The following is a 24,437-nucleotide window of genomic DNA, read 5'->3' on the forward strand; positions in this document are numbered from 1 at the left end:
TCCTAAAAAGCTATTAAAACTTTACTATAGATCATTTTGGATCTACATTAATAAAAAGAAAACATCTAGGTCTACATAAATCGTTGGAGTGTAGGCACATCGGACTTGATATTGCAGCTGTCACATATACTAAACATGCAACATTATGGTCAGAAAACACACATTGGAACCACAGCAGTAGAAAAGTACCATTACAGGAAATAGAAGGATGCAGCATTGAAACAGGCTGAGTTCTCACTTGTATGCAGTGGAAAACGTAGAGAGGGTGCATGGAGTCTTTGGTATATAGTGATCCAAATCAAGTGGCAAAAAATAAGCAACATTTCGTACACTCATTTATTCAAAACAAGTTCTAATGTTGATCCAGTCACTGGTTACCCTCCTCAACAAGAGTTTAAATACTACAGCTGCTGTGGCTCAGAGGGTAGAGCAGGACGTCCACCAATTGGAAGGTCGGTGGTTTGATCCCCGGAGTAACACCCGGGTCACATGTCGATGTGTCCCTGAGCAAGACACTTAACCCCAAATTGCTCCCGAAGGAATAGCCATCGGTGAGTGAATGAGTATTTAGATTAGATCCTGATTGGCAAAGTTGGCATCTTAGTAGCCTCTGCCATCAGTGTGTGAATGGGTTAATGCTGACATGGAGTGTAAAGAGCTTTGAGTGGTCGGAACACTAGAAAGGTGCTATATAAATGCAAGTCCATTTACCATTTTACAAAAAGGTGCAATCATTGCGCAACCCGGCCCATTTCTGTGGTTTGGGCTCCACAGTGGAGCTGCATCACAGGGTTCAGTACGATTTGTGAGTCAGATCACAGGATATCCAAGTCCACCTTTGGTCAATTTTCTCTCATCCATGTGTTGAGGATCACCTGGTTCTTGTCATACTGATGACCACCTAAGAAGCCAACAACAAAACACAAGTCAGCTGTTTTTGCACTTTAAAACATTTTTAGAATGTTGACAACAACTGGTAATCAAAATCATTATTTAAACCAGGTGGTTTAGTACAATATGTGGTTAAAGCAACAACTGTCTGACTAAAGCCAAAACTGAAGTTAGTGAGGGCACTTGTGCAACCAGCCGATATTTTCCATCATGCACCTCTTCAGTACACCAGGAGATGGACGTGTTGGTTTAGGGGCTGATTGAATCTCATATAGTGAACTTTTTAATATATTCCATAAAACATAACGCGACTAGGCTGTCAATTATTCACTATAAATCACACACTTTTTTATCTGTTCTAAATGTACCGTAAAGGGAGATTTGTCAAGTTATTTAATACTCTTATCAACATGGGAGTGGAAAAATATGCTGCTTTATGCAAATGTATGTATATATTTATTATTGTAAATCAATGAACAACACAAAACAATGACAGATATTGATCCAGAAACCCTCACAGGTACTGCATTTAGATAAAACAAATATGCTCCAATCATAACATGCAGCTGCAGCCCAACAGGCAACAAACAGCTGTCAGTGTGTCAGTGTGATGACTTGACTAGGACTTGCCCAAACTGCATGTGGATTATCATAAAGTGGTCAGTCTGTAAAGGGGGAGACTCGTGGGTACCCATAGAAACCCATTTACATCACATATCTGGAGGTCATGAGGTCAAGGGACCCCTTTGAAAATGGCCATGACAGTTTTTCCTTGCCAACATTTAGTCTAACTGTGGAGTGTTATTTAACCTCCTTCACAACAAGCTAGTATGACATGGATCACACATGGACATGTGACCAATGGATTCATCAGGTTTTCTAGTTTTATATGATACCAGTATATTCACTCTTCCTAAAACGGAGCCTCTACAACCCTCCGAAAGACCCAATTGCCTTAATAAATTAGTGGCATATCTGGTTAAATAGGGACAGTGCAATATGTTGCATCTGTGTAATATTTGGCTATTGTCTGTGCAATATGGGCAAGACGGTAGACGGTGCAGTGCACTACCTGATGGTGTGTGTGATGGTATGTGTCATTATGCACGTTACTGTGTATGTGTTGAAACATCTGTTTTTGTCAAACTGTTTCCCTGTCTTAGGTGAGAATCCTTTATCATTCTTGTTTGATGTTGTTTTAATTAGTGCTTGTAACTGCAGTTGGACGGAGTCCAGGAAAAATTGCCCCCACGGGGACAATTAAAAGTATATCTTACTTACTTGCATTAAAAACAAATTTGCGTTAGTTTGTTGTTGCTGTGTTAACTGTGTTGTTACTGTGTTGTTACTGTGTTAACTTTGACAGCCCTAAACTCAACAAAAAATATGTTTTTAAGCTAAGACAAAGCTATCTGACCTTTGACCTCTAAGGACCAGGTCAGGCTTGAGGTGGTCCAGGGCACCAGGCCATCTGGGGTGATGTTCCACAGTGGTTGCCTGTGCCTCGCTCCGGGGTAACACAAAGCCTGGTTGCCCCTCCATCAACCACACTGCCTGTGGTCTCCAGGTAACAGTCCTTCAACCAGCTGGAGACATAGAGGGCATCGTGGATGAGGAGAAATGAGTAAGTATTGGTTAGTTTTTCCTTGTATAAACCAGTTGTTATACTCTGGCAAACTGCTGGCAATCATTCTTTTGTCATTTGTGCAGAGCACAAACTGTAAACTACAGAGCTTCACAGGATGCATGCCTCTGATGCCGCCGCCTTTGCTGCCACAATCTCCTTAAGGTACGGAAGCCCTGAGAGGCAAGTGAGAAAATAAAATTCTGGTGATCCATTATTTAGGTTTTTTGCCAGGATACATTTTTTAAGTTACTTTTTTTTTCCACTTGCCTCTTCAGGTCTTTCGTATTCTTAGTAATATATTATTTCATAATAGAAAGTATTTTCGTCAAAATACACACACAAAACTGTAAAAAAATCCATTACAAATTATTGAGGTACATTAAAAAACAATAAAAACTCGTCATTGTCCCCAATGCTGCATTGTTTGAGATATCCTGCTAACTAACGGACGAGGAATAAAAACAGAACCTCTTTGCTGGAGGTGACCAGCGGAATGAATGAAGTCTATTGAATTCATGTTTTTTCTGCTTCACATATCGTCTGTAGTCACGTCCTTGTTTTCAAGTACACAGTACAGTAGCTAAATAATGTGTGCCAGAGAGTAGAGGTGTTTTTCACTACAGTCATCTTTCAAAACTACTGAAATAGTTCCTACAGAAAAGTAACAAGCCGTTCCAAATAAGCACACTTTTTGTGCACAAATTTGACATTATGACTCATAGTTACTGTAGGGTGAGTACAACCACAAGACTGTCAGAGAGCAAAATATGAAGATAAAAGGCGTTTAAGGCCATACTACAAGTATTGTAAATGGAACACTTCTGTATCTCCTGTAGGTGCTGTTTGAAGAAATTGCATGGCCATTAGCTATATAAACAGCCCGGAGGTGTTGTGTCCCTGTGGGCTTCCGTAGAGTTTCCACAGATGATGTGGATAGAGTCTGCCTCACAAGGAATAATAATGCATATGATAATAAACGGATAAAAAACAATGGTCTTTCCCACCACAAATAGCCTACTGGTGTACCTCACATATAGCCTGTATCCAGGAAGAGGTGAACACTACAGTTTGATCACCAAGTTAAACTTAATACTGAGTTGAAACTTATCAACTGATGGTTGTTTGTTTTCGGAGCTGCTGCAGGACATCTACTGCTCCTACGTCCATGCTATTTGCATCAATAATAATCTCAGTAAATAAATTGAAATCGAAAATTGAATGAAAATGTCCCGCTCGTGTAATATATATATATTATTGCTCGTGTGCATATTGGGGGTGGACCCGTGGTAGAAACGTTAGACTGTAACGGCCTCAAACCATTGATTAGTTTTGATGGTTAGAAGACAGATCAGTATGTTTTATAGATAAGATTATTTCTATCATCCGAACGACTCGACTGGACCTGTTCTTGGACTTGACTTGGACTCGATTAAGTTGGACTTGACTAGAGCCCTGCTCTGATCAGCGTTGGTTTAATGTGTTGTACCTTGCAGGAAAGCAGCCCGTCCCGATAGAGCCAGACGTGCTCTAACCCTCCTGTCTCCTCCACAGCCTGAACCCTCATCAGCTTGATGTCATCCAAAGTTCCTGTCAGGGACATCACACCTCCCGTCTCCTTGTTCCGCAGACGGACGTACATCTGCTTCTGTTGGAGGAAAACACACATTTCATTTATGAATACATGTCAAAGTCATTCACAACTAGATGTGTGACTTATATTCCTCATCACTAACTTGATGTACTAAACTAAGTCCTACAATTATGTTTTGATTCATCCCTCCTTCCATACCTGGAGTAAAGGACGTAGGGATCCTATTTGCTGCCAGCCGCTCAACTGCCACAAATCAGCCACTTGACTTGGCTGGAGAAGCAGCTGTCGACCTCGGTAGTTACTGCCTTCATACAACACCCACCTAGGGAGACGACAGCCGTGTTCAACTTCACAAATGTGCGACAATGTGGGACAATGTAGAAAAAAAATCTCATATTTACATTTCAAGCTGAGCTTCATGATTTACAGCTGTCACATGTGTCCTCACATCTCTGACATGTTTACTGCTCTTAATGAGAACAGTCCCGTTCTAAAGGCTAAGCTAACACCATTTAAGGGAATTTCATGTGTCCCTGTCAAACTTTGTGCAGGAATGTGAACATTTACATGTTTTTCCACTGATCCCTGATCCTCAACACATTAGTAGTTAAAGGTTGAAGGTTTGCAAATTGAAATATGTATTTAAAGGTGGAGTCGGCCATTCTGGTCCCTGCATTCGACTGCAGGGTCTAGATGAAGTTCCGGTGACATTTCACAGAGCCCTTTTACCCCCAAAAAGGCCCTGGTTGGGCGGGTGGAGTTTGCGCACACACACACACACACACACACACACACACACACACACACACAGCGGCGCTGCTTCAACGGCTTCAACTCGTGTACCACATCCAGCATTTTAGGACGAGAGGAGATGTTTGATAACATTAAAAGTAAAGTTCGGTTCTGCTGTCGGCTTCCAGAGAGAGAGAAGAAGAGAGAGAGAGTTCGCGAAGGCAACGGTAATGGTAGAAGAGGGAGACACCATGGTGGTGCCGTGAATGAGAGAAAGAAAAGTTATTTTCTGATTGTTTCACGGTGTTAACGTTCTAAATCACAAATAAATAACCATTAAACACTCAACAGATGATCTACTGAGGAGACAGACTCTTAGTTTCATTTCATTCATCACATCCCACGTTCATCAGTAAATACATGCAGCAGTAAATAAAGTCGCAGTGAGATGAAACGTAACGTTTATTTTTTTCTAAGGTTTATTTTTTTCTAGTGTGTTTTTCAGAGCAAACAGGCGACACACTGAACGTCAGGCTGCAGAGTGAGTTTACTGCTGTGACCACCAGCAGCCCTCATCTCATGTCATGTTGCTTTTTCAGAAGTCAGCAGACTAATTTGCCTGATCTTAGCAGGTCTTTAGACCGCGGTGGAAATGCAGACAACAGTGGGCTGAGGAACCTTTTAGTCCCTTGAAAAGTAGTTCCCGGGACTAAAAGTCCCTTTTGATGGAGTCCCGGCTTTTATTTCCAGCCAGAGCCAGGGCTCTGTATGAACACCGTATTTTGTTTCAGCGCACACTCAGAACGGACATCTAGCGGGCCGAGATATTCGCTGAATTTGACAACAAAGTGTAATAGAGTTGGTGACTGCACCTTTAAATTGCCACCAATAACAAGTTTTACCAGTTCACATAAATTTAAGGTCTAAGGTACACTCAACTGAAGAGATGAAGAAAATCAACATTTTGTGTGCAGAAATGTATATAAACAACTTTAAGGTTAACTCTAAAACACTGATAGCTTCAGTTTTGTTCTGTTAGTATGTGTATCTTATGACCTGTCAATCAAGTTAAGGATTAATAGCAGGTTTCATCTGCGTTCTGATTGCTAGTGATGCAGCTACTACTTTGATCCATTTAGACTGTGCCATTAGAAAGAGTGGACATTTGAAAACAGTGACATACATTCCTCCCTCCACCACCACGGAGCGGATGCGTGTGTCCAGGCCTGCCTGCAGCAGGTTCTCAGCTCCATTGGTCAGCAGCACTCTGCGACCTCTACAGCCCACCTTACTGAACAAGACGATGGAGGGCAGAGACATCTCCTGAACAACAAGACCACAAAGATTCATTCCTTATTAGTCTCACCCACAATGATTCCTTTATCACCAACAGCACAGAGTGAGCATCACAAAGGGCCCAAATGTAGCTTTACTCACATGTCCAGCAGTCTGTATGGAGCGAATGGTCGAGTCTGAGGACAGGAAGCCCATGGCCTCTGTGTTGGGGTATTCTCCCTCCTCCAACACATACATGTTCTCTGTGAACTGAGCTCCTTCATAAGCCACCCAGCTGACACAGAAACACACACATTATTGTTGTCATATTGTTCTTCAATTTTGCCATTAACTCTGTATCCTCTTTAAAATCACCTCTTATATCTAGGGCTGTCAAAGTTAACACGATAATAACGTGTTAACGCAATTCTTTTTAACGCCACCAATTTCTTTAACGCGTTAACGCAACTTGCGATTTTTAGGTTGTAGCGGCTCAGTTTTAAAGCTAGAGTGAAGATACTGGTATCATATGAAACTAGAACACCTGATGAATCCATCGGTACCAACCATGTCATACTAGCTTGTCGCGAAGGAGGTTAAATAATGCTCCAGACTTGCTCTAAATTTTGGCGAAGGGCATTTTCAAAGAGGTCCCTTGACCTCTGACCTCTGACCTCCAGATCAGTGAATGTAAATGGGTTCTATAGGTACTCACGAGTCTCCCCTTTACAGACATGCCCACTTTATGATAATCACATGCAGTTTGGGGCAAGTCATAGTCAAGTCAGCACACTGACACACTGACAGCTGTTGTTGCCTGTTGGGCTGCAGTTTGCCATGTTATGATTGGAGCATATTGTTTTATGCTAAATGCAGTACCTGTGAGGGTTTCTGGACAATATCTGTCATTGTTTTGTGTTGTTAACTGATTTACAATAATAAATATATACATACATTTGCATAAAGCAGCATATTTGTCCACTCCCATGTTGATAAGAGTATTAAATACTTAAGAAATCTCCCTTTAAGGTTCATCTAGAACAGATAAAATAATGTGAGATTAATTTGCGATTAATCGCAATAAACTATTTTAATTGATTGACAGCCCTGCTCATAACACTATTTCATACACTCTACCTCCATGGCACTTGTATTAGTGATTTCTACCACTTTATCATAAGGTTGTTTGTTATTGTCACTCTCAGCTGGGCCCCCCAAATGCTGCTGAGTTTATTCAGTGTGTTTGGAAAAGGGCTCGTTGGAACCAAGGACTGTTAAAGTTCTCCAATTAAAGAGATGCACGTGGAATTAATCTGTACAAAAGTATTTTTTATGCCAAATAAATACAGCATTCATTCTCCAGCCAGCCATGTCGAATCTCTTATACCGTAAATATCAGTGAGAGTTGTAGGTAATGTGCCTACCTGCCAACCAGCACCTTACAGGACTTGGGTGTGAAGTCCTCATCCAGAGCTGCTGAGCTGTCCTCCAGAGCCACCAGCCGTCCCTGGAAGTCTGGCTCAGAATACAGCTGCACCTGTAACACACATTAAAACAGAAGTTAGCGACTCAGCCAGGAATAATGGGTTTTTATATCAAGTCTGGAATGGAGGGATGATACCTTGAATTTTGCAGTTTCCATCAGTGTGTCCTATAAAACAGATAGGAGGGAGGTATTAACATAAACTTTGCACACATGTAAACTTTTCATTAAAAATGACATTTATTCAAAACATCACAAAGGCAGACACTATTTCTTTCCTTGTGAAAAAACCTGTTTAACCACATCCTGTTTTGAACTGATCCTACACGTCGTTTCTTACATGGAAGACCGGCTGTATGGACGAGATCTTGAAGTTCTTGGCTCCCCAGTCCGCTGGGTTTGCATACAGGCCTCTCTCCAGGACGTAGAGCTCTCCACTGAATCCAGGCTTCTCAAACCCCACCCACCTGCCAGGGACACAAAAACAACATCCTAAAGATGCAAAACACCACCGTGACAGAGCTCATTTATCAGAGACAGATACAGGTCCAGCGGTCTCTTCCTATCCTGATTGGCTCTCTGATTAAATCTCTTATTCAAATATACTTTGGACATTTTTTTTCCACTTTTAAGCAAACTTTCATACACAAAATAACTGAACTATAACTTAAGTTAGGGATGCATCAATACTGGATCAGATATCAGGCTGATACTGACTCAAATAGCTGGATCGGATATCGCTGACAATGGGGCCGATCTATTCAATTCAATTCTATGTTTATATACTATATACATTATATACTGGAATGTGTTTGCTGTTTAAGTTTTGACCAATTTGTTGCTGCATTAAAAGTTTACACTGGAATTATAATTTTTTTGCCAAGTTGCTGGTGTACGATTTATTATTTTAATAATAAATAACAATACAGTAAATTTAGATCTTTGTATTTATTTGTTACATTTTGTTTTACAAAGTTAGGAAAGTAATGTTTAAGTCCAGCCTGATGTTGTCTTACACATAAAAGAATGATCCAGTCACTTCCTGCCAGTGAGGCATGCAGCTGATTAATTAAACACCGGTATCGGGTCGGTACTCGGTATCGGATCGGTACTCGGTATTGGATCGGTACTCGGTATCAGATCGGTATCGGATCGGTACTCGGTATCAGATCGGTACTCGGTATCGGATCGGTATCAGATCGGTACTCGGTATCAGATCGGTACTCGGTATCGGGTCGGTATCGGATCGGTACTCGGTATCGGATCGGTACTCGGTATCGGCCGATGCCCAAAATCAGGACTGAAAAAGTTGGATCGGTGCATCTCTAACTATAGTGTAGTGTTTTGGGCTCGCGGGGGTAAAGGTAACTAAATAACTAAATAATAATAATATCCAAATTAAGTGGACCAGAAAAAAGTATATGAATTCATTTTTTTCATGCTTGTCTGTGACTGGCCAAAATACATAAAATGATGCTCCAAGGGAGGATAACCCCTCTCGCTCTGCTGGCCAAGCCTCGGGCCTCGCTGCCCCGCTACCTTGGGCCTCGCTGCCTCATCTGTCCGGGCTGGACAGACAGCTGAACTACGGTGGGAATGTCGGTGTCCCGGTCTGACGTGTGCTTCTGTAACTTACTCTGCGCAGCCCGGACTGGATCCCGGCAACGGCATGGAGGGTGTTCCCACTGTCACATACTGACAGGCTTCTAGTGACACATTACGCACACAAGAAGTTCATCCTCATGCAGAGCCTACAAGGATTGTTTATTAGAAATCTAGTAAGCCGTTGTTTTACTGCTTAATAAGAAAGCAGAGATAAGCCCAACCCAGCTGACTCGTCTCGATAGGAACAATATGTTTCTCACCACATCTCTAAATAATAATAAAGCTATAGCTGCCCTGTTTCAAAGAGAGGTTGTCTCTATTCCAGATGTCATCATGGCATGTTGGGATCAGTTTGTAAATGACATATAGACTATTGGATGAAGGTCTAGATGCTTCCTCATAAATACCTAATAGTGAATAAGGATAAGGATAAGGAAGTGAACCACTACATGCAGAAATGAAAAAAGACAAAGACTTGCAGATTTGTCATTGATCATATCTTTAAAGACATAATAATGGGAAAATGTGCTGTTTGGTTTCTTCAAAAACACCAAAACAATATTTTCTTATAACAAATTTGATGTGTTTTCTTTTAATCTTTTATTCATAAATATAAATGAAACAATAAATACCGTATATTATATATTTGTTTAGTGTGATATACCTCTGGCTCTTTTGCTGTTATTATACTGAATGTGAATTGTGTTCTTATGTTTAATAAATAAAGAAAGTAGAGATAAGTATCCAACTAATGTAAAGTAACATGACGATTGATGACATGATGATTTTTGAGTCACCAGCCGCCTGATACACATATATATATATATGTATATGTGTATATATATATATATGTGTATATATCTATATCTACATCTATATCTATATCTATATCTATATCTATATATCTATCTATATCTCTATATATAATGATAGAGATATAGATAGATAGATAGATAGATAGATAGATAGATACATATATGCCTGTCAAAGTTGACACGATAATATCATGTAATAACGCAAATTTGTTTATCTTTTGCTCATTTCTTTAACACATTAGCGCAGCTTGTGATTTTGAGGTTGTAGCGGCTCAGTTCATCATATGAACCCTAAGGAATCCACTGGTACCAACCATGTCATACTAAGTTCATTGATTTACAATAATTCATATATACATACATTTGCATAACAGCATATTTGTCCACTCCCATGTTGATAAGAGTATTAAATACTTGACAAATCTCCCTTTAAAGGTACATTTTGAACAGATACAAAATGAATGTATCACGATTAACTATGGACAATCATGCGATTAGTCGTGATTAAATATTTGAATCGATTGACAGCCCTAGTATAAATGGAGATGGTTAGGAATCCTGATTGGTCAGTCAGACTCGACTGATTAAATCACTGACTTGGACTGCATGCTACCATGATAAAAAGAGGAAGTCTGTGCTTTTATGAGGCTGTAAAACGATTGAGCTGGCGAGGCAGATGTAAAGCAAACAGTAGAACGTTACATAAAGATGGTGATAAAGGTTCAAATCACTCAGCTGGCTGATTGACAAAAATCTGTTAACTAAAGAAACTTGTGCCATGTTTTAAATGTATTATTTAATATAAATAACTGACTAGAAATGTATTTAAACCATTGTGAAACTTTTGATTTTAAACAATTAGGTACTTAACTTGTGATTTGACAAACTGTACGGTATGTGCTGTACCTGGAACAAAGCTTCCTTTTCTCTGCAGAAACTTTGAAAAGAAGCCTGTAATCTGTAATGTAGTCTATATTTAATAGTAACTAAAGATTCACTCTCCTCGTTCATATCATTGGTAAATCCTTGCCCTCAAGAGATGGAAGCTTTTAGTCATCCTTTGTCAAACGTGACAAATCATTTACTCTAATGGATCAATCGCACGAGATTGTTCATAATTGTATCCTCTAGGGCTGTATATGTGCGTGTGTGTGTGTGTGTGTGTGTGTGTGTGTGTGTGTGTGTGTGCGTGTGCGTGTGCGTGTGCGTGTGTGTGTGTGCTTGTACGTGTGTGTACAGTGACAGAGCGCTTAGTCAAGTATGGTAGGTGAGAAGCACACGCCCAAACACTATAAGGGTGTGGACAACACAAGCTGTGGGTCCCTCCTTCTTTATGTTTTTTTTTGTGTGTTTGTTTGACTTACACTCCATCCATGACGTTGATAGACTGAGTTTTGCCACCATGGCCGAAGTCCTCCATGCTGGGGACGGGACCCAGCAAGTCCACACTTAGCCCCAGTTCATCAAAGTGCCGCTCACTGAACAGTTTAATATGAGGGGACAGGAAATCCTAGCAAAAATAATACAGTGAAATTATTAGAAAGGGTGATCTCTTATTTCTACAACAGTCATGTTAGGTAAAAAATAATAATAATAACAGAGCCGGTGGGGTAATATTCTGAGAAAAAAATTGTATATTCTCTGAGATTAAAGTAGTAGATTTAAGAGAAAAATCTCAGATATTCTCCCCTGGCTCCGTACATTTTTTTTCCTTTTTTTACCTACAATGGCAGAGCACTGTTTGAATGACCAGCGCAGAAACACCACAGCAATATTTCTGATATATTATATATATATACAAGATCAAACAATAAATCTTGCAGAACACCATTTCACTGTATCTGTAATATTGCTGGTGATACTTACTGCGCATACAGGCCGAAGTGACAGGAGCCCCTCCTCAGATCCTCCCCAGTCACTGCAGTGAGGATACTGCCCCTCCTCCAGGATGTACTGCTGGCCCTCGAAGTCTGCCTCCTGATAGCCCACCCAGCTGCAAGGACGGAACAAACAATTAGCACTAATATTTCACATTAGTTTGAGTCTTCTCCTGAAATCTGATCACACATTTGTTTAGCTGTTTGTTTCATATCCTAATAGTTGGCTGCCTGCCAAACAAAGATGATCACCCTGCATCTATTATCTCAAACAGATACTTACAGACCACCAAGTATCTTTATAGACCCCACTGTAGACACGGTCTTCTTGTTCTTGTCTGGTTTGCCTGTTTTCTCCTCTTCCACTTGTTGTTCTTGTAAGTTGTACGCATCACTGTCCACCTCTATGCACTCTCCATCAAAGTTGGGCTTGGTGAACACTAAGGCCTGAAGCAGGAGAGAAAGGAGTTAAAGGTGAGCTGTAGTTGTAAACACAGGCCTAAAGCTGGGTTTCCACCAAAAGTTTGCGAGACTTTCCCTGGAACTACTTTTCAAGGAACTAAAAGGTTCCTCAGCCCATTGTTGTCTGTGTTTCCACTGCGGTCTAAAAACCTGCTAAGATCAGGCAAATTAATCCGCTGACTTCTGAAAAAGCAACATGACATGAGACGAGGGCTGCTGGTGGTCACAGCAGTAAACTCACTCTGCAGCCTGACGTTCAGTGTGTCGCCTTTTTGCTCTGAAAAACACACTAGAAAAAAATAAACCTTAGAAAAAATAAACGTTACGTTTCATCTCACTGCGACTTTATTTACTGCTGCATGTATTTACTGATGAACGTGGGATGTGATGAATGAAATGAAACTAAGAGTCTGTCTCCTCAGTAGATCATCTATTGAGTGTTTAATGGTTATTTATTTGTGATTTAGAACTTTAACACCGTGAAACAATCAGAAAATAACTTTTCTTTCTCTCATTCACAGCACCGCCGGCTGTCTTCCTCATCTAACGTTACCTATTGCCCTTGCCATCTCTCTCTCTCTGTTTTTAATGAGACGGGAAGCAGACAGCAGAGCCGAACTTTACTTTTAATGTTATCCAACAAAGAGAAATGTTCTCCTCTCGTCCTAAAATGATCCTAAATCAATACTAGAGAACTTCCTAGAGGACGAGTTGAGGCCGTTGAAGCAGCGGTGCTGTGTGTGTGTTTTACCAATCAGCGACAGTCATCCCTGCAAACTCCACACTGAAAGTTCAGGTACTTTCAGAAAGTAATAGCCCCCCAACCAGGGCCTTTTTTGGGGTAAAAAGGCCCCATCAAGTGTCCTCGGAACTTAATTTAGACCCTGGTCCCTGCGGTTGAACTGCAACTAGTTCCTCTAAAGGTTCTTAGTTCCGAGGGAAAGTTCCTGCAGTGGAAATAGGGCTATAGATGTGTCTGTGTAGAGTTTTTGGCTCATTTCTGTCCTAAGGTAGAATGACAATACTTCTACAAACTACAGTGACACATGTCACATCGGTCTGTAACACTGGCTACAAGTACAGACTTTATTTCTTTGAGCTTTTACTTTGAGCTGTATCTAGGAAATGATTACACAGTTTCACAGGAACTTCCCCTTGAGAACAAGATCCTTTTGAGGAACCAGGAACTAAATTTAGTTCCTGGAGTAAAAAAAAAAGCCCCTGCTATGCTATAGAGAGAGAGAGAGAGAGAGAGAGAGAGAGAGAGAGAGAGAGAGAGAGAAGGAGTGAACAAAGCGAGTCAACAAGAGTTTTATTCGCTTCGCTTCATGGCGTTCACGTACTAAAGGTCACACCGCAGTCAATAGAAAGCACAAGATAATTCTTTGTCATGTGTGATTAATTTGTCTGATCTCCAGTTTTTCAAATGTAGCAGAAAAACAGACTTCTAGTTCCTAGTTTATCTCCTCTGGTTCCATAGTTCCTGGAACATTTTTGTTGAAAAGGGCAATTAGCTACCAATTCCTAAATGATGAAAATGATCAACATATTTTGGGTAATTTACTGGATGAACATAAACTGCAGACACAGTGAACATCTTATTTTAGCAGTCAGCTTGATGCGGCTCTGCCTACGGCTGCAACTAACGATTATTTTCATAATTAATTAATTGTTTTTAAATTTAATCTCTACAAATCATTTTTAATATTTGGTGGTATCAGTCTCAAGTTTCTCTAAATCTATATTATGTTAGACGTACAGTACTCCAAATTCTGAGTCTTAGCCTGAGCCAAGTCATCAACATCATGAATCATATCAGTGCCTCGACTAAACCTTTGTGATTCATGGTACCCACACCATATCCACCACAAAGTTGAGTTTCTTCCCCATCCTTTGCCTCTTAACAAGATTCTCTTAAGCGATAGTTAACAAAAGTAACATATGAGACTTTGTGTTGACACTTCAGCGTGTGTGTGTGTGTGTGTGTGTGTGTGCTTTCTATAAACAGCAGATATTGATAGATGCAACAAATGTAATGCAATGCAGAACACACCTTGAATTCATGAGGATGCTCCACCTTTATTGGTCCCTGTAATGAAGAGACAGATGCTTGTCAGACCGAGACAAGTGACAAAATGACAGCATAGTGGAAACATATGTGATATATTTCATGTACTGTACCATTCGGAGGGGTCTGAGAGACCCGATGAAGGGCTCAGGGAAACCCCAGTCCTGTGGGCAGGGATACTCTCCCACCTCCAGCACTCCAAACAAAACCTACCAAACCCTGGATCAGTGTACAGCCAGCCAGCTAAAGACACAGAGGCAGCATGGGAGGGAATGTGAGAAAAGAAATGGGAGGAGGGAAAGGGGAGAGGTAATGACTATGTAGTGACTTTTTCTGCACAGTACTTTGAAGAGGCAACTCTGTCCTTATCCTTTACCAGGGTCTGAAATTAGCACCCGCCACCCTGCCAAATGTGGCTAAATTGTTGGCAGTGGTGGGAAAATCATCACGACAGACGCCACTTTGGCAGGCAGGGAAAATGGTAGGGATGGGAATAGAGAATGGGTTCTTTGTTGTCCGATTGCCAAGGAATTGGACAACAAAGAATCCCCAGAGAGTCATGACTCTCTAGGGATTCTTCTGGGGATTCTTCTGTATTGATGCTTTCTGACTGTTACACATGCACAATGACGAAACGGCATATGCACGCTGTATCATGTTTCAGTTTGTTTGGGACCGGAGCGAGAGAAAAAAAGCGCTAAAAAGCATGGCGCTACTATCGCTACTCCCTGATAAAGCGACACTGTGAACAACAAATCCGTGTTGAAATGGGCAGGAGGAGAGTTAGTAACGTTAGCTGTTAGAGGCCGGTTGGTCCTGCTTGGCTAAATAACAGATCTACTAACGTTAACGGAGCTTCCATTGAGTTGCATTATGATGCGTTCGTGATCTGTTCAAAAATGAGTATTGGGTGAATCCTATAGATTTTTTTAGAAAATTGATATAGATTTCAAAAGTGGCAGATAAAATTTCTGAGTGCCAGAAAAAAAAAAAAATACTTGCGATAGTGAAAAAAAGTTCATTTCAGATCCTGCCCTATTACACAATGACTGGAGGGACTAAATATACTTTTTCTCTACACCAGTTAAAAATGTAAGTGCTAACCATCAATAATCAGCAGCAGTTAAAACTATGATAATCACAAGCTCTAGCCTGCAACATGCATTCCTTCATAAACAGAGAACAGATGCTACACACAGACTCTTTCCAGTACTGTCCCAGAAGAGACTGCGTCGCTGTGAGCTTTAAAACTACCAATAAGTAGCAGGATTGCTACCAACCATGACACTGAAAGATGCTTCCATAATGGAACATTCCCCGTTACTTTAAATGATTGACACAAAAGAGCCTTTGGCTGTCAGCTGAACTTACACTCCAGAGTGAACCTTAATTGAGCCGGTGGTTCTGTGGGATCCCGAAAGAGACAATCTGCTACAGCGTCGCCACAGTAAGATGACATCCTCCCCAACCCGTTTACCTCTGAAAAACAGGTCAAATTTGGGGTACGCTATAGATCCTATAAAACCACAAAATAAAAATAAAATTGTGTGAGAATTTCAAGTTTTTAATTTGAGAATGTATCTAAACATATAAGGCTGGGTAACTGGGCATTTTACATTTTTAGAGTGAATACATTACCGAAGTGTCTGAGTAAGCTATAATAGTTTCGATACTGTACTTTGAGTAATACCAAAAAAGTAAAAAGAATTATATTTAACAAAAGAAACCCTGCTTTTCTAATGTTAAATTTAAAATATAAGAACTTCACCTACATAAATAAATACGGTCTAAAAGTAACAAAATTATGATTATGATCAACACGTATACAGCTATTTTTAAAAACAGACATTTTCCTCTACGTTATGGCCTCTCGTCCGCACACAACCAGAGTTTTGGGTCACACAAACGGATATTTTTGAAAACGCCTTCTAAGGTGCAGATTTTTAAAACTCCTGTTACTTTGTATCGGTGTGGACGTGTAAAACGGAGCGTGTGGGAAACAATGACATCCTCTCCTCAATATTTGCGCATGCCATTGTTGCTTTGTGTAATGAGCCAGAGACATAAACAAAGATGGTGGACTACCGGCTAGTTTACGCTTTGTTAGCACTGCTCGAACTTAATATTGCTGCACCGCTTCACGGACAAACAGAGGCGTCTAACTGCGCCCAATGCTATTTGGTCCACCTCAGCACCCATTGTTTATAAGACCGCCAGAAACAACGGTTTTGGATCAGGATCCGGTCGAGCGAGATGGGAAAATTTCGCGACAGGGATTGTGTCGATAAGGAATGGAAGGGAAAACTTTCTCATGTCCAGAGCATTGTATCGTTGATGTAGCCTTTATCGGCACCTACTGGCCTGGCGAGTATTTGGAGTCGTTTTTGCGTCCTAAAGTGGATGGAAATATTTTGTAAAACGAAGGGGAAAAATATCTGTTTTTAAAAATATGTGTATACGTGTAGACAGGGGCCTATATCCCAAACTGTCCTGACCAAAGAATAATGGAGGAATAGTACAAATCTGAGAAAAACATTCCATGCCAGCTTTTGGTACTAGACAGTTTTCAATACTCGTGCCACATTCACTTTTCAGTTGATACCAAAAATATTGAGGTTTTGATACCCAGCCCTATTTAAGACTTCTACAGGGATTAGATGAGGTGGGAAACAACATAACAGGACAAATAGTAACAATACAAATATGATTGCAGTATAACAGACTGACAAAATAATCAGGTTAGCTTACTCTAACTGCCAATCGAATAGAACCTATGACCATAGGTGCTGTGGTACAGGCTGACCCATCTGGTCTAGTGTCGTTGGAGTTCCCTCCTCTGCCCCATATTCACTAGGTGCTCTGTAGGACCTTCCTCAAGGGCGATGTATACGACCCTTGAAGCCAGGTTTTTTCATAGAGGAGCCAGCTAAAGAAAAAGAGAACTGCATCATTACATCATCAGAATTTTGAAACTTTATAGACTTTATAGATAGTTAAAAAGACATTAAACAGCTTTGTGAATGGCTCCATTCACCTTTAAGGACAAAGAGAAACAGAAAATGGAAGGATAATACGAAGTACACACATATTACCTGGATAGTCATTTAGATTATAACTGTATCCAGCAAGTTAGTCATCATATCCATATTAAACCTGCAGGTTTAATTTGAATGCTCCCAAAGAGCCTTACCATCCTCTGATGATTCTGACTGAGATGATCAGGGGACAGCTTCATTGTGGTGGCGTCCTCTACATCACAGTAGGTTCAAAACGGCTGCCCTCCAAACTGAGCATGTTCATGTATGATCATCTGGATGAGGAAATACACATTTCATTCAAATATGTGGCAGCAACCAATGTATTATTGACCACTAAGCATTAAAAAATGCAAGTAAATAACATTTAATCGTACCTTTCCAGGCCTTTTGTGGAACCCTCTTACCGCAGGTACCTGAAAGAAAATGAAATATTTAGATTATGAACCTTGAACCTGAGCCAAATCATTTATAGAGGTAAGAAACATTTATTCCTACCCGTAATGTACCACGTGTGTTCATTTGAATGGTTTAGCTAACTAATTCAACCATTTATCCATTACTTTTAGTTAACTAATGCAACCATTTATCCATTACTTTTAGTTTAACTAATTCAAACCATTTATCCATTACTTTTAGCTAACTAATTCAACCAATTTATCCATTACTTTTAGTTAACTAATTCAACCACTTATCCATTACGTTTAGCTAACTAATTCAACCATTTATCCATTACTTTTAGTTAACTAATTCAACCATTTATCCATTACTTTTAGCTAACTAATTCAACCATTTATTATTACTTTTAGTTAACTAATTCAACCATTTATCCATTACTTTTAGCTAACTAATTCAACCATTTATTATTACTTTTAGTTAACTAATTCAACCATTTATCCATTACTTTTAGTTAACTAATTCAACCATTTATCCATTACTTTTAGCTAACTAATTCAACCATTTATTATTACTTTTAGCTAACTAATTCAACCATTTATTATTACTTTTAGCTAACTAATTCAACCATTTATCCATTACTTTTAGCTAACTAATTCAACCACTTATCCATTACTTTTAGCTAACTAATTCAACCATTTATCCATTACTTTTAGCTAACTAATTCAACCGTTTATCCATTACTTTTAGTTAACTAATTCAACCATTTATTATTACTTTTAGTTAAACTAATTCAACCATTTATCCATTACTTTAGCTAACTAATTCAACCATTTATTATTACTTTTAGTTAACTAATTCAACCATTTATCCATTACTTTAGCTAACTAATTCAACCATTTATTATTACTTTTAGTTAACTAATTCAACCATGTATCCATTACTTTTAGCTAACTAATTCAACCATTTATTATTACTTTTAGTTAACTAATTCAACCATTTATCCATTACTTGTTAGTTACTAATTCAACCAATTTATCCATTACTTTTAGCTAACTAATTCAACCATTTATCCATTACTTTTAGCTAACTAATTCAACCATTTATTATTACTTTTAGTTAACTAATTCAAGCATTTATCCATTACTTTTAGCTAACTAATTCAACCATTTATTATTACTTTTAGCTAACTAATTCAACCATTTATTATTACTTTTAGCTAACTAATTCACCATTTATTCCAGTACTTTTAGCTAACTAATTCCAACCATTTATCTATTACTTTTTAGCTAACTAATTCAACCATTTATCCATTACTTTTAGCTAACTAATTCAACCATTTATCCATTACTTTTAGCTAACTAATTCAACCATTTATTATTACTTTTATCTCAATATGTGGATATTTTTTTAACCAATTTGTAATTTTGTTTTATCACATTAGTTGAGCTACTCTACAATCTCTCCACGTATCCCATAGCAACTGCTATTTGGTAATCACTGAGGGAGAATAAACATTTTGATTGGAAGAAATTTACCCCAAAAAACTGTCTTGTAATGCCAATGGTCTAAAGGGAGAGAAATGAACACTTAGGTATAAAATGCACACTGTGTTCGTCCAAAACACAAACATTTTGCATATCCTGCTTATTTGCATATTGATGCAAATATGTTATTGTGACGTGACAGTTTTAGCTGATCTTGGCAAAGATTCCCTGTGCAAAGTTCCAGACGGAGGAAATGCTCCTTGATCCTGTCCTCACATGCAAATGATTCATGACTTTGTTGCAACACCACCACAAAACAAAAGAACAGGATATGAAACTGAGACATATTGCCATGGAAATAAACTAGGGAAATCAATGCTTGCTGTAAAAGGCCTGGCAAGGTCAAAACCCATTCCAGCTTTGGCCTGTTATTTCTCTGGATTGCTCAGACTTTTAGTGATAATTAGTAAAAAAAAAAGCAGAACAATTATTGAAGCTCATCATTTGAAATATTGAAATTCCTACCTTAGTCTTAGAAGTAGAAAGTCCATTTCGAGAAGTCTGCTGGCTGTTGTTGCTGGTTGGAGGCAGTCCTGCAGGGCCCTCCATGCCCACATTTATATTAGGTACTCCTGCTACTGAGGCCTGGTCCATCACAGTACCATCAGGATTCAGTTTAGTTTTAGTCATCTGTGTAGTGCCCTGGGAGGCCTCAGAGTCGGATTTGTCCTTCTTGAGGTATTTCTCTAAATGATCAGGCAGCTTTATCTCCGGGAACAAGGGCAGGGAAGGAGGAGGAGGAGAGGAAGGGTTGAGTGCTGACTCACTAACTGTACCTATACCACCACCCACAAGTGGGCCTTGATCTATACCTTTTACACCCTTCTTATCTGCTTCAACGGCAGGCAGAGGCGAATCAGCAACTCCCTGTTCTCTAAGCGATAGCAGGCCCTGTTGTTGGTTAGAAAGTGTGCTATTTGAGGCGGAGGTCGCTTCCTCTTGGGGCTCCCTGGAGGACCAAGGGGAAGTCAGTAAGCTGGAGAGGATGGATATCCTTTCAAGTCGTGACGTCAGCTTCCCAGGCTCTTCTCCATTGTTTTGTCTTTCTTCTGTTCCTGCTTCAATATTTGTCCCCTCTTTGACTCCATCTTTTCCTTCTATCTCATCAAGTGAATTCAACTGGTCTCTAGATGTGTGCATGGCATTATCTTGTGCACTTTTTTCCAGGGTCCGTCCTTTCCTATTAGCTGCTCTTTGTTTAATCACCATAGCAGGGGAAGGATCCCTAAAACCATTATTTCCTAAGCCGAACTGGAAATCCTCTAGATCAAACATTTTCTCAAAATGGTCCTCCTTGATGGCTGGCATGGAAAAAGGTGGAGATGGGGACTTTTTACGAGTATGCCTCTTTGGAGGTAGTGAGAATGGAATGCAGCCCTCCTTAATGCTCCTGATAAAATCATCAAAGTCATCAAGCTGAAGAGATTCATCCTCACTGGTTGAGGCCTTTAGTCTTCTTTTATGTTCCTTCTTTGGTTTTTGATGCTCCACATTTAACCAGCTCAATGGAGATTCCTTCCTTAGCTGTAGACTTTGAGATGTTGCAGGTGGTTCCGCGGTCGCAGAAAGAGACATACTGCCAATAAGTGTTGGCATTGCAGGCTTTTGTGGATCACTGGTTTTCTCTTCTCTTAAAGTCTGCAGTTCCTGTTTCAAACTGCTATCTGTTTTGTTTTTTTCTTTGGTGTCTTCATCATTCCTAAGAGCATCAGTGGTATTTGGTACTTTATCTGGAACAGCAGTGGGTTTGTCCTTTTGTTCTCCACCACCTTTTTTGCTAGATGCATCTTTTACAAAAATGCCTTCTGACTCTTGCTTGGCATCCATCTTTGATGCCTTCATCTGCTGATCCTCCTGCTTTGTCACTTTATTCTCAACTTCAACACCCTCTTTAATTTCTTTTCTTTTTTTCTGTTTCTTATCAGCCTTTGCTTTTTCAGTTGAGAAAACAACTGGGTTAGCAGTTGGGGCTTTGAAATCTGTGGATTGTTCAGAGTTTTTGTCTGGTTTCTTAATCTTCACATGTTCATCTACGACAGGCTTCTGGTCCTTTTGGGTGGTAACTTCAGAGTTCTCAATTACAATCTCAATCACCAGACTCTTTATAGGTGAACCCTTTGTTTCAGTCTGCTCTTTAGCTCCATCAGATCTCTGAATTTTGGTGCTTACAAACTTTAGTTCTTGAATTTGGCTTTCTGAAATCTTTTCTGGAGCTTCGGTTGTCATTGCTGGCTCATTCACCAAACTCTTCACTGATAAATCCTTTATTTCAGTCTTCCCTTTGGCTTCCTCAGCACTCTGAGTTTTGGTGCTTACAACCTTTAGTTCTTGAATTTGGCTTTCTGAAATCTTCTCTGGTGCTTCCATTGTTACCGTTTGCTGTTCCTGTTTTAGGTCGGTATTTGGACGTTTGGATTCTGATGATTTGCTTGCATCTGGTTTTGTTATATTGTCATGTTGATCTCTAACAATTATGGACTTCTGAATCTGTTGGTTGCTAACTTCATAGTTAGCGTTCGCAGTTGCTGTCTCATTCACCAAACTCTTTACTGATGAATCCTTTGTTTCAGTCTTTTCCTTGACATCTTTAGCACTCTGAGCTTTAGTGCTTATTGAGTGGAGTTCTCGAGTTGTATCCATTTGTAAAATTTGTGTCTCCGTTGTCTTCTTTTGGACTTTAATTCCTACTGTCTCTGGTTCCTCTTCTAGCTTAGAAGTTGGACATTTGAATTCTGTTGATTTGTTTTTCTGTGGTTTCGTTATGTCCTCATCTTGGTCTCTAGCAAGTATGGACATCTGGTCTTGTTGGATGCTAACTTCACTGTTGGCATTCACAATTGAGGTCTCATTCTTTATTGGTAAATCCTTTGTTTCAGTCTTCTCTTTAGCTTCCTCAGCACTCTGAATTTTGGTGCTTACAACCTTTAGTTCTTGAATTTGGCTTTCTGATATTTTCTTCGGCACTTCTGTTCTTTCCGGTTCCTGTTTGAGGTCGGTATTTAGACCTTTGGATTCTGTTGATTTGCTTGTATCTGGTTTTCTTACGTCCTCATGTTGATCTTTAACAATTACGGACTTCTGATCCTGTTGGTTGCTAACTTCATAGTTAGCGTTTGCAGTTGCAGTTGCTATTTCCTTCACCAAACTCTTAACTGATGAATCCTTTGTTTCAGTCTTCTCTTTAGCTTCCTCAGCACTCTGAATTTTGGTGCTTACAACCTTTAGTTCTTGAATTTGGCTTTCTGATATTTTCTTCGGCGCTTCTGTTCTTTCCGGTTCCTGTTCGAGGTCGGTATTTAGACCTTTGGATTCTGTTGATTTGCTTGTATCTGGTTTTCTTACGTCCTCATGTTGATCTTTAACAATTACGGACTTCTGATCCTGTTGGTTGCTAACTTCATAGTTAGTGTTTGCAGTTGCTATTTCCTTCATCAAATTCTTAACCGATGAATCCTTTGTTTCAGTCTTCTCTTTAGCTTCCTCAGCACTCTGAGTTTTGGTGCTTACAACCTTTAGTTCTTGAATTTGGCTTTCTGATATCATCTCTGGAGCTTCTGTTCTTTCCGGGTCCTGTTTTAGGTCGGTATTTGGACGTTTGGATTTTGTTGATTTGCTTGTATCTGGCTTTGTTATGTCCTCATGTTGGTCTTTAACAATTACGGACTTCTGATCCTGTTGGTTGCTAACTTCATAGTTAGCGTTTGCAGTTGCTATTTCCTTCACCAAACTCTTAACCGATGAATCCTTTATTTCAGTTTTCCCTTTAGCTTCCTCAGCACTCTGAGTTTTGGTGCTTACAACCTTTAGTTCTTGAATTTGGCTTTCTGAAATCTTCTCTGGTGCTTCCATTGTTACCGGTTCCTGTTTGAGGTCGGTATTTAGACCTTCGGATTCTGTTGATTTGCTTGTATCTGGTTTTCTTACGTCCTCATGTTGATCTTTAACAATTACGGACTTCTGATCCTGTTGGTTGCTAACTTCATAGTTAGCGTTTGCAGTTGCTATTTCCTTCACCAAACTCTTAACCGATGAATCCTTTGTTTCAGTCTTCTCTTTAGCTTCCTCAGCACTCTGAGTTTTGGTGCTTACAACCTTTAGTTCTTGAATTTGGCTTTCTGATATTTTCTTCGGCACTTCTGTTCTTTCCGGTTCCTGTTTGAGGTCGGTATTTAGACCTTTGGATTCTGTTGATTTGCTTGTATCTGGTTTTCTTACGTCCTCATGTTGATCTTTAACAATTTACGGACTTCTGATCCTGTTGGTTGCTAACTTCATAGTTAGCGTTTGCAGTTGCAGTTGCTATTTCCTTCACCAAACTCTTAACTGATGAATCCTTTGTTTCAGTCTTCTCTTTAGCTTCCTCAGCACTCTGAATTTTGGTGCTTACAACCTTTAGTTCTTGAATTTGGCTTTCTGATATTTTCTTCGGCGCTTCTGTTCTTTCCGGTTCCTGTTCGAGGTCGGTATTTAGACCTTTGGATTCTGTTGATTTGCTTGTATCTGGTTTTCTTACGTCCTCATGTTGATCTTTAACAATTACGGACTTCTGATCCTGTTGGTTGCTAACTTCATAGTTAGTGTTTGCAGTTGCTATTTCCTTCATCAAATTCTTAACCGATGAATCCTTTGTTTCAGTCTTCTCTTTAGCTTCCTCAGCACTCTGAGTTTTGGTGCTTACAACCTTTAGTTCTTGAATTTGGCTTTCTGATATCATCTCTGGAGCTTCTGTTCTTTCCGGGTCCTGTTTTAGGTCGGTATTTGGACGTTTGGATTTGTTGATTTGCTTGTATCTGGCTTTGTTATGTCCTCATGTTGGTCTTTAACAATTACGGACTTCTGATCCTGTTGGTTGCTAACTTCATAGTTAGCGTTTGCAGTTGCTATTTCCTTCACCAAACTCTTAACCGATGAATCCTTTATTTCAGTTTTCCCTTTAGCTTCCTCAGCACTCTGAGTTTTGGTGCTTACAACCTTTAGTTCTTGAATTTGGCTTTCTGAAATCTTCTCTGGTGCTTCCATTGTTACCGGTTCCT

General features: G+C 39.7%; 1 protein-coding gene across 3 annotated transcripts; it reads right to left on the reverse strand.

Annotated features, from left to right (window-relative positions):
- Positions 1-582: 582 nt before the first annotated feature.
- crybg1a (crystallin beta-gamma domain containing 1a) lies at positions 583-24,172 on the reverse strand. 3 transcript variants are annotated; one of them, XM_037747412.1, is made up of 16 exons: positions 17,175-17,347; positions 15,798-15,942; positions 14,540-14,669; positions 14,412-14,447; positions 12,180-12,343; positions 11,886-12,012; positions 11,384-11,529; positions 7,940-8,066; positions 7,738-7,767; positions 7,541-7,653; positions 6,279-6,411; positions 6,025-6,164; positions 4,308-4,431; positions 4,005-4,163; positions 2,309-2,477; positions 583-901 (listed from the first exon to the last, which is right to left on the reverse strand). In XM_037747412.1, exons 3-15 carry the CDS (start codon positions 14,540-14,542, stop codon positions 2,433-2,435), a joined length of 1,347 nt encoding a protein of 448 aa, XP_037603340.1. In that variant the 5' UTR covers positions 14,543-14,669; positions 15,798-15,942; positions 17,175-17,347; the 3' UTR covers positions 583-901; positions 2,309-2,432. The 3 variants fall into 3 exon arrangements, with proteins under 3 accessions (XP_037603340.1, XP_037603339.1, XP_037603338.1); XM_037747411.1 differs by lacking the exons at positions 583-901; positions 2,309-2,477; positions 4,005-4,163; ... (8 more) ...; positions 12,180-12,343; positions 14,412-14,447 and adding exons at positions 17,617-17,736; positions 17,839-17,877; positions 19,870-24,172 and having other exon boundaries at positions 14,534-14,669; positions 17,175-17,352; XM_037747410.1 differs by lacking the exons at positions 583-901; positions 2,309-2,477; positions 4,005-4,163; ... (11 more) ...; positions 15,798-15,942; positions 17,175-17,347 and adding exons at positions 19,287-19,425; positions 19,870-24,172.
- Between the last annotated feature and the right edge of the window lie 265 nt (positions 24,173-24,437).

The sequence above is a fragment of the Sebastes umbrosus genome, chromosome 16 (assembly GCF_015220745.1).
Source record: "Sebastes umbrosus isolate fSebUmb1 chromosome 16, fSebUmb1.pri, whole genome shotgun sequence".
NCBI lineage: Eukaryota > Metazoa > Chordata > Actinopteri > Perciformes > Sebastidae > Sebastes > Sebastes umbrosus.

What these genes read in the sequence shown, in the direction of transcription:
- crybg1a (XM_037747410.1), bottom strand. Translation starts at nt 23,253, where the DNA reads ATGGAAGCACCAGAGAAGATTTCAGAAAGCCAAATTCAAGAACTAAAG. An exon ending in TTTCTACTTCTAAGACTAAG is followed by an intron (nt 19,426 to 19,869) that starts GTAGGAATTTCA and finishes CTCTCCCTTTAG; the next exon opens with ACCATTGGCATTACAAGACA.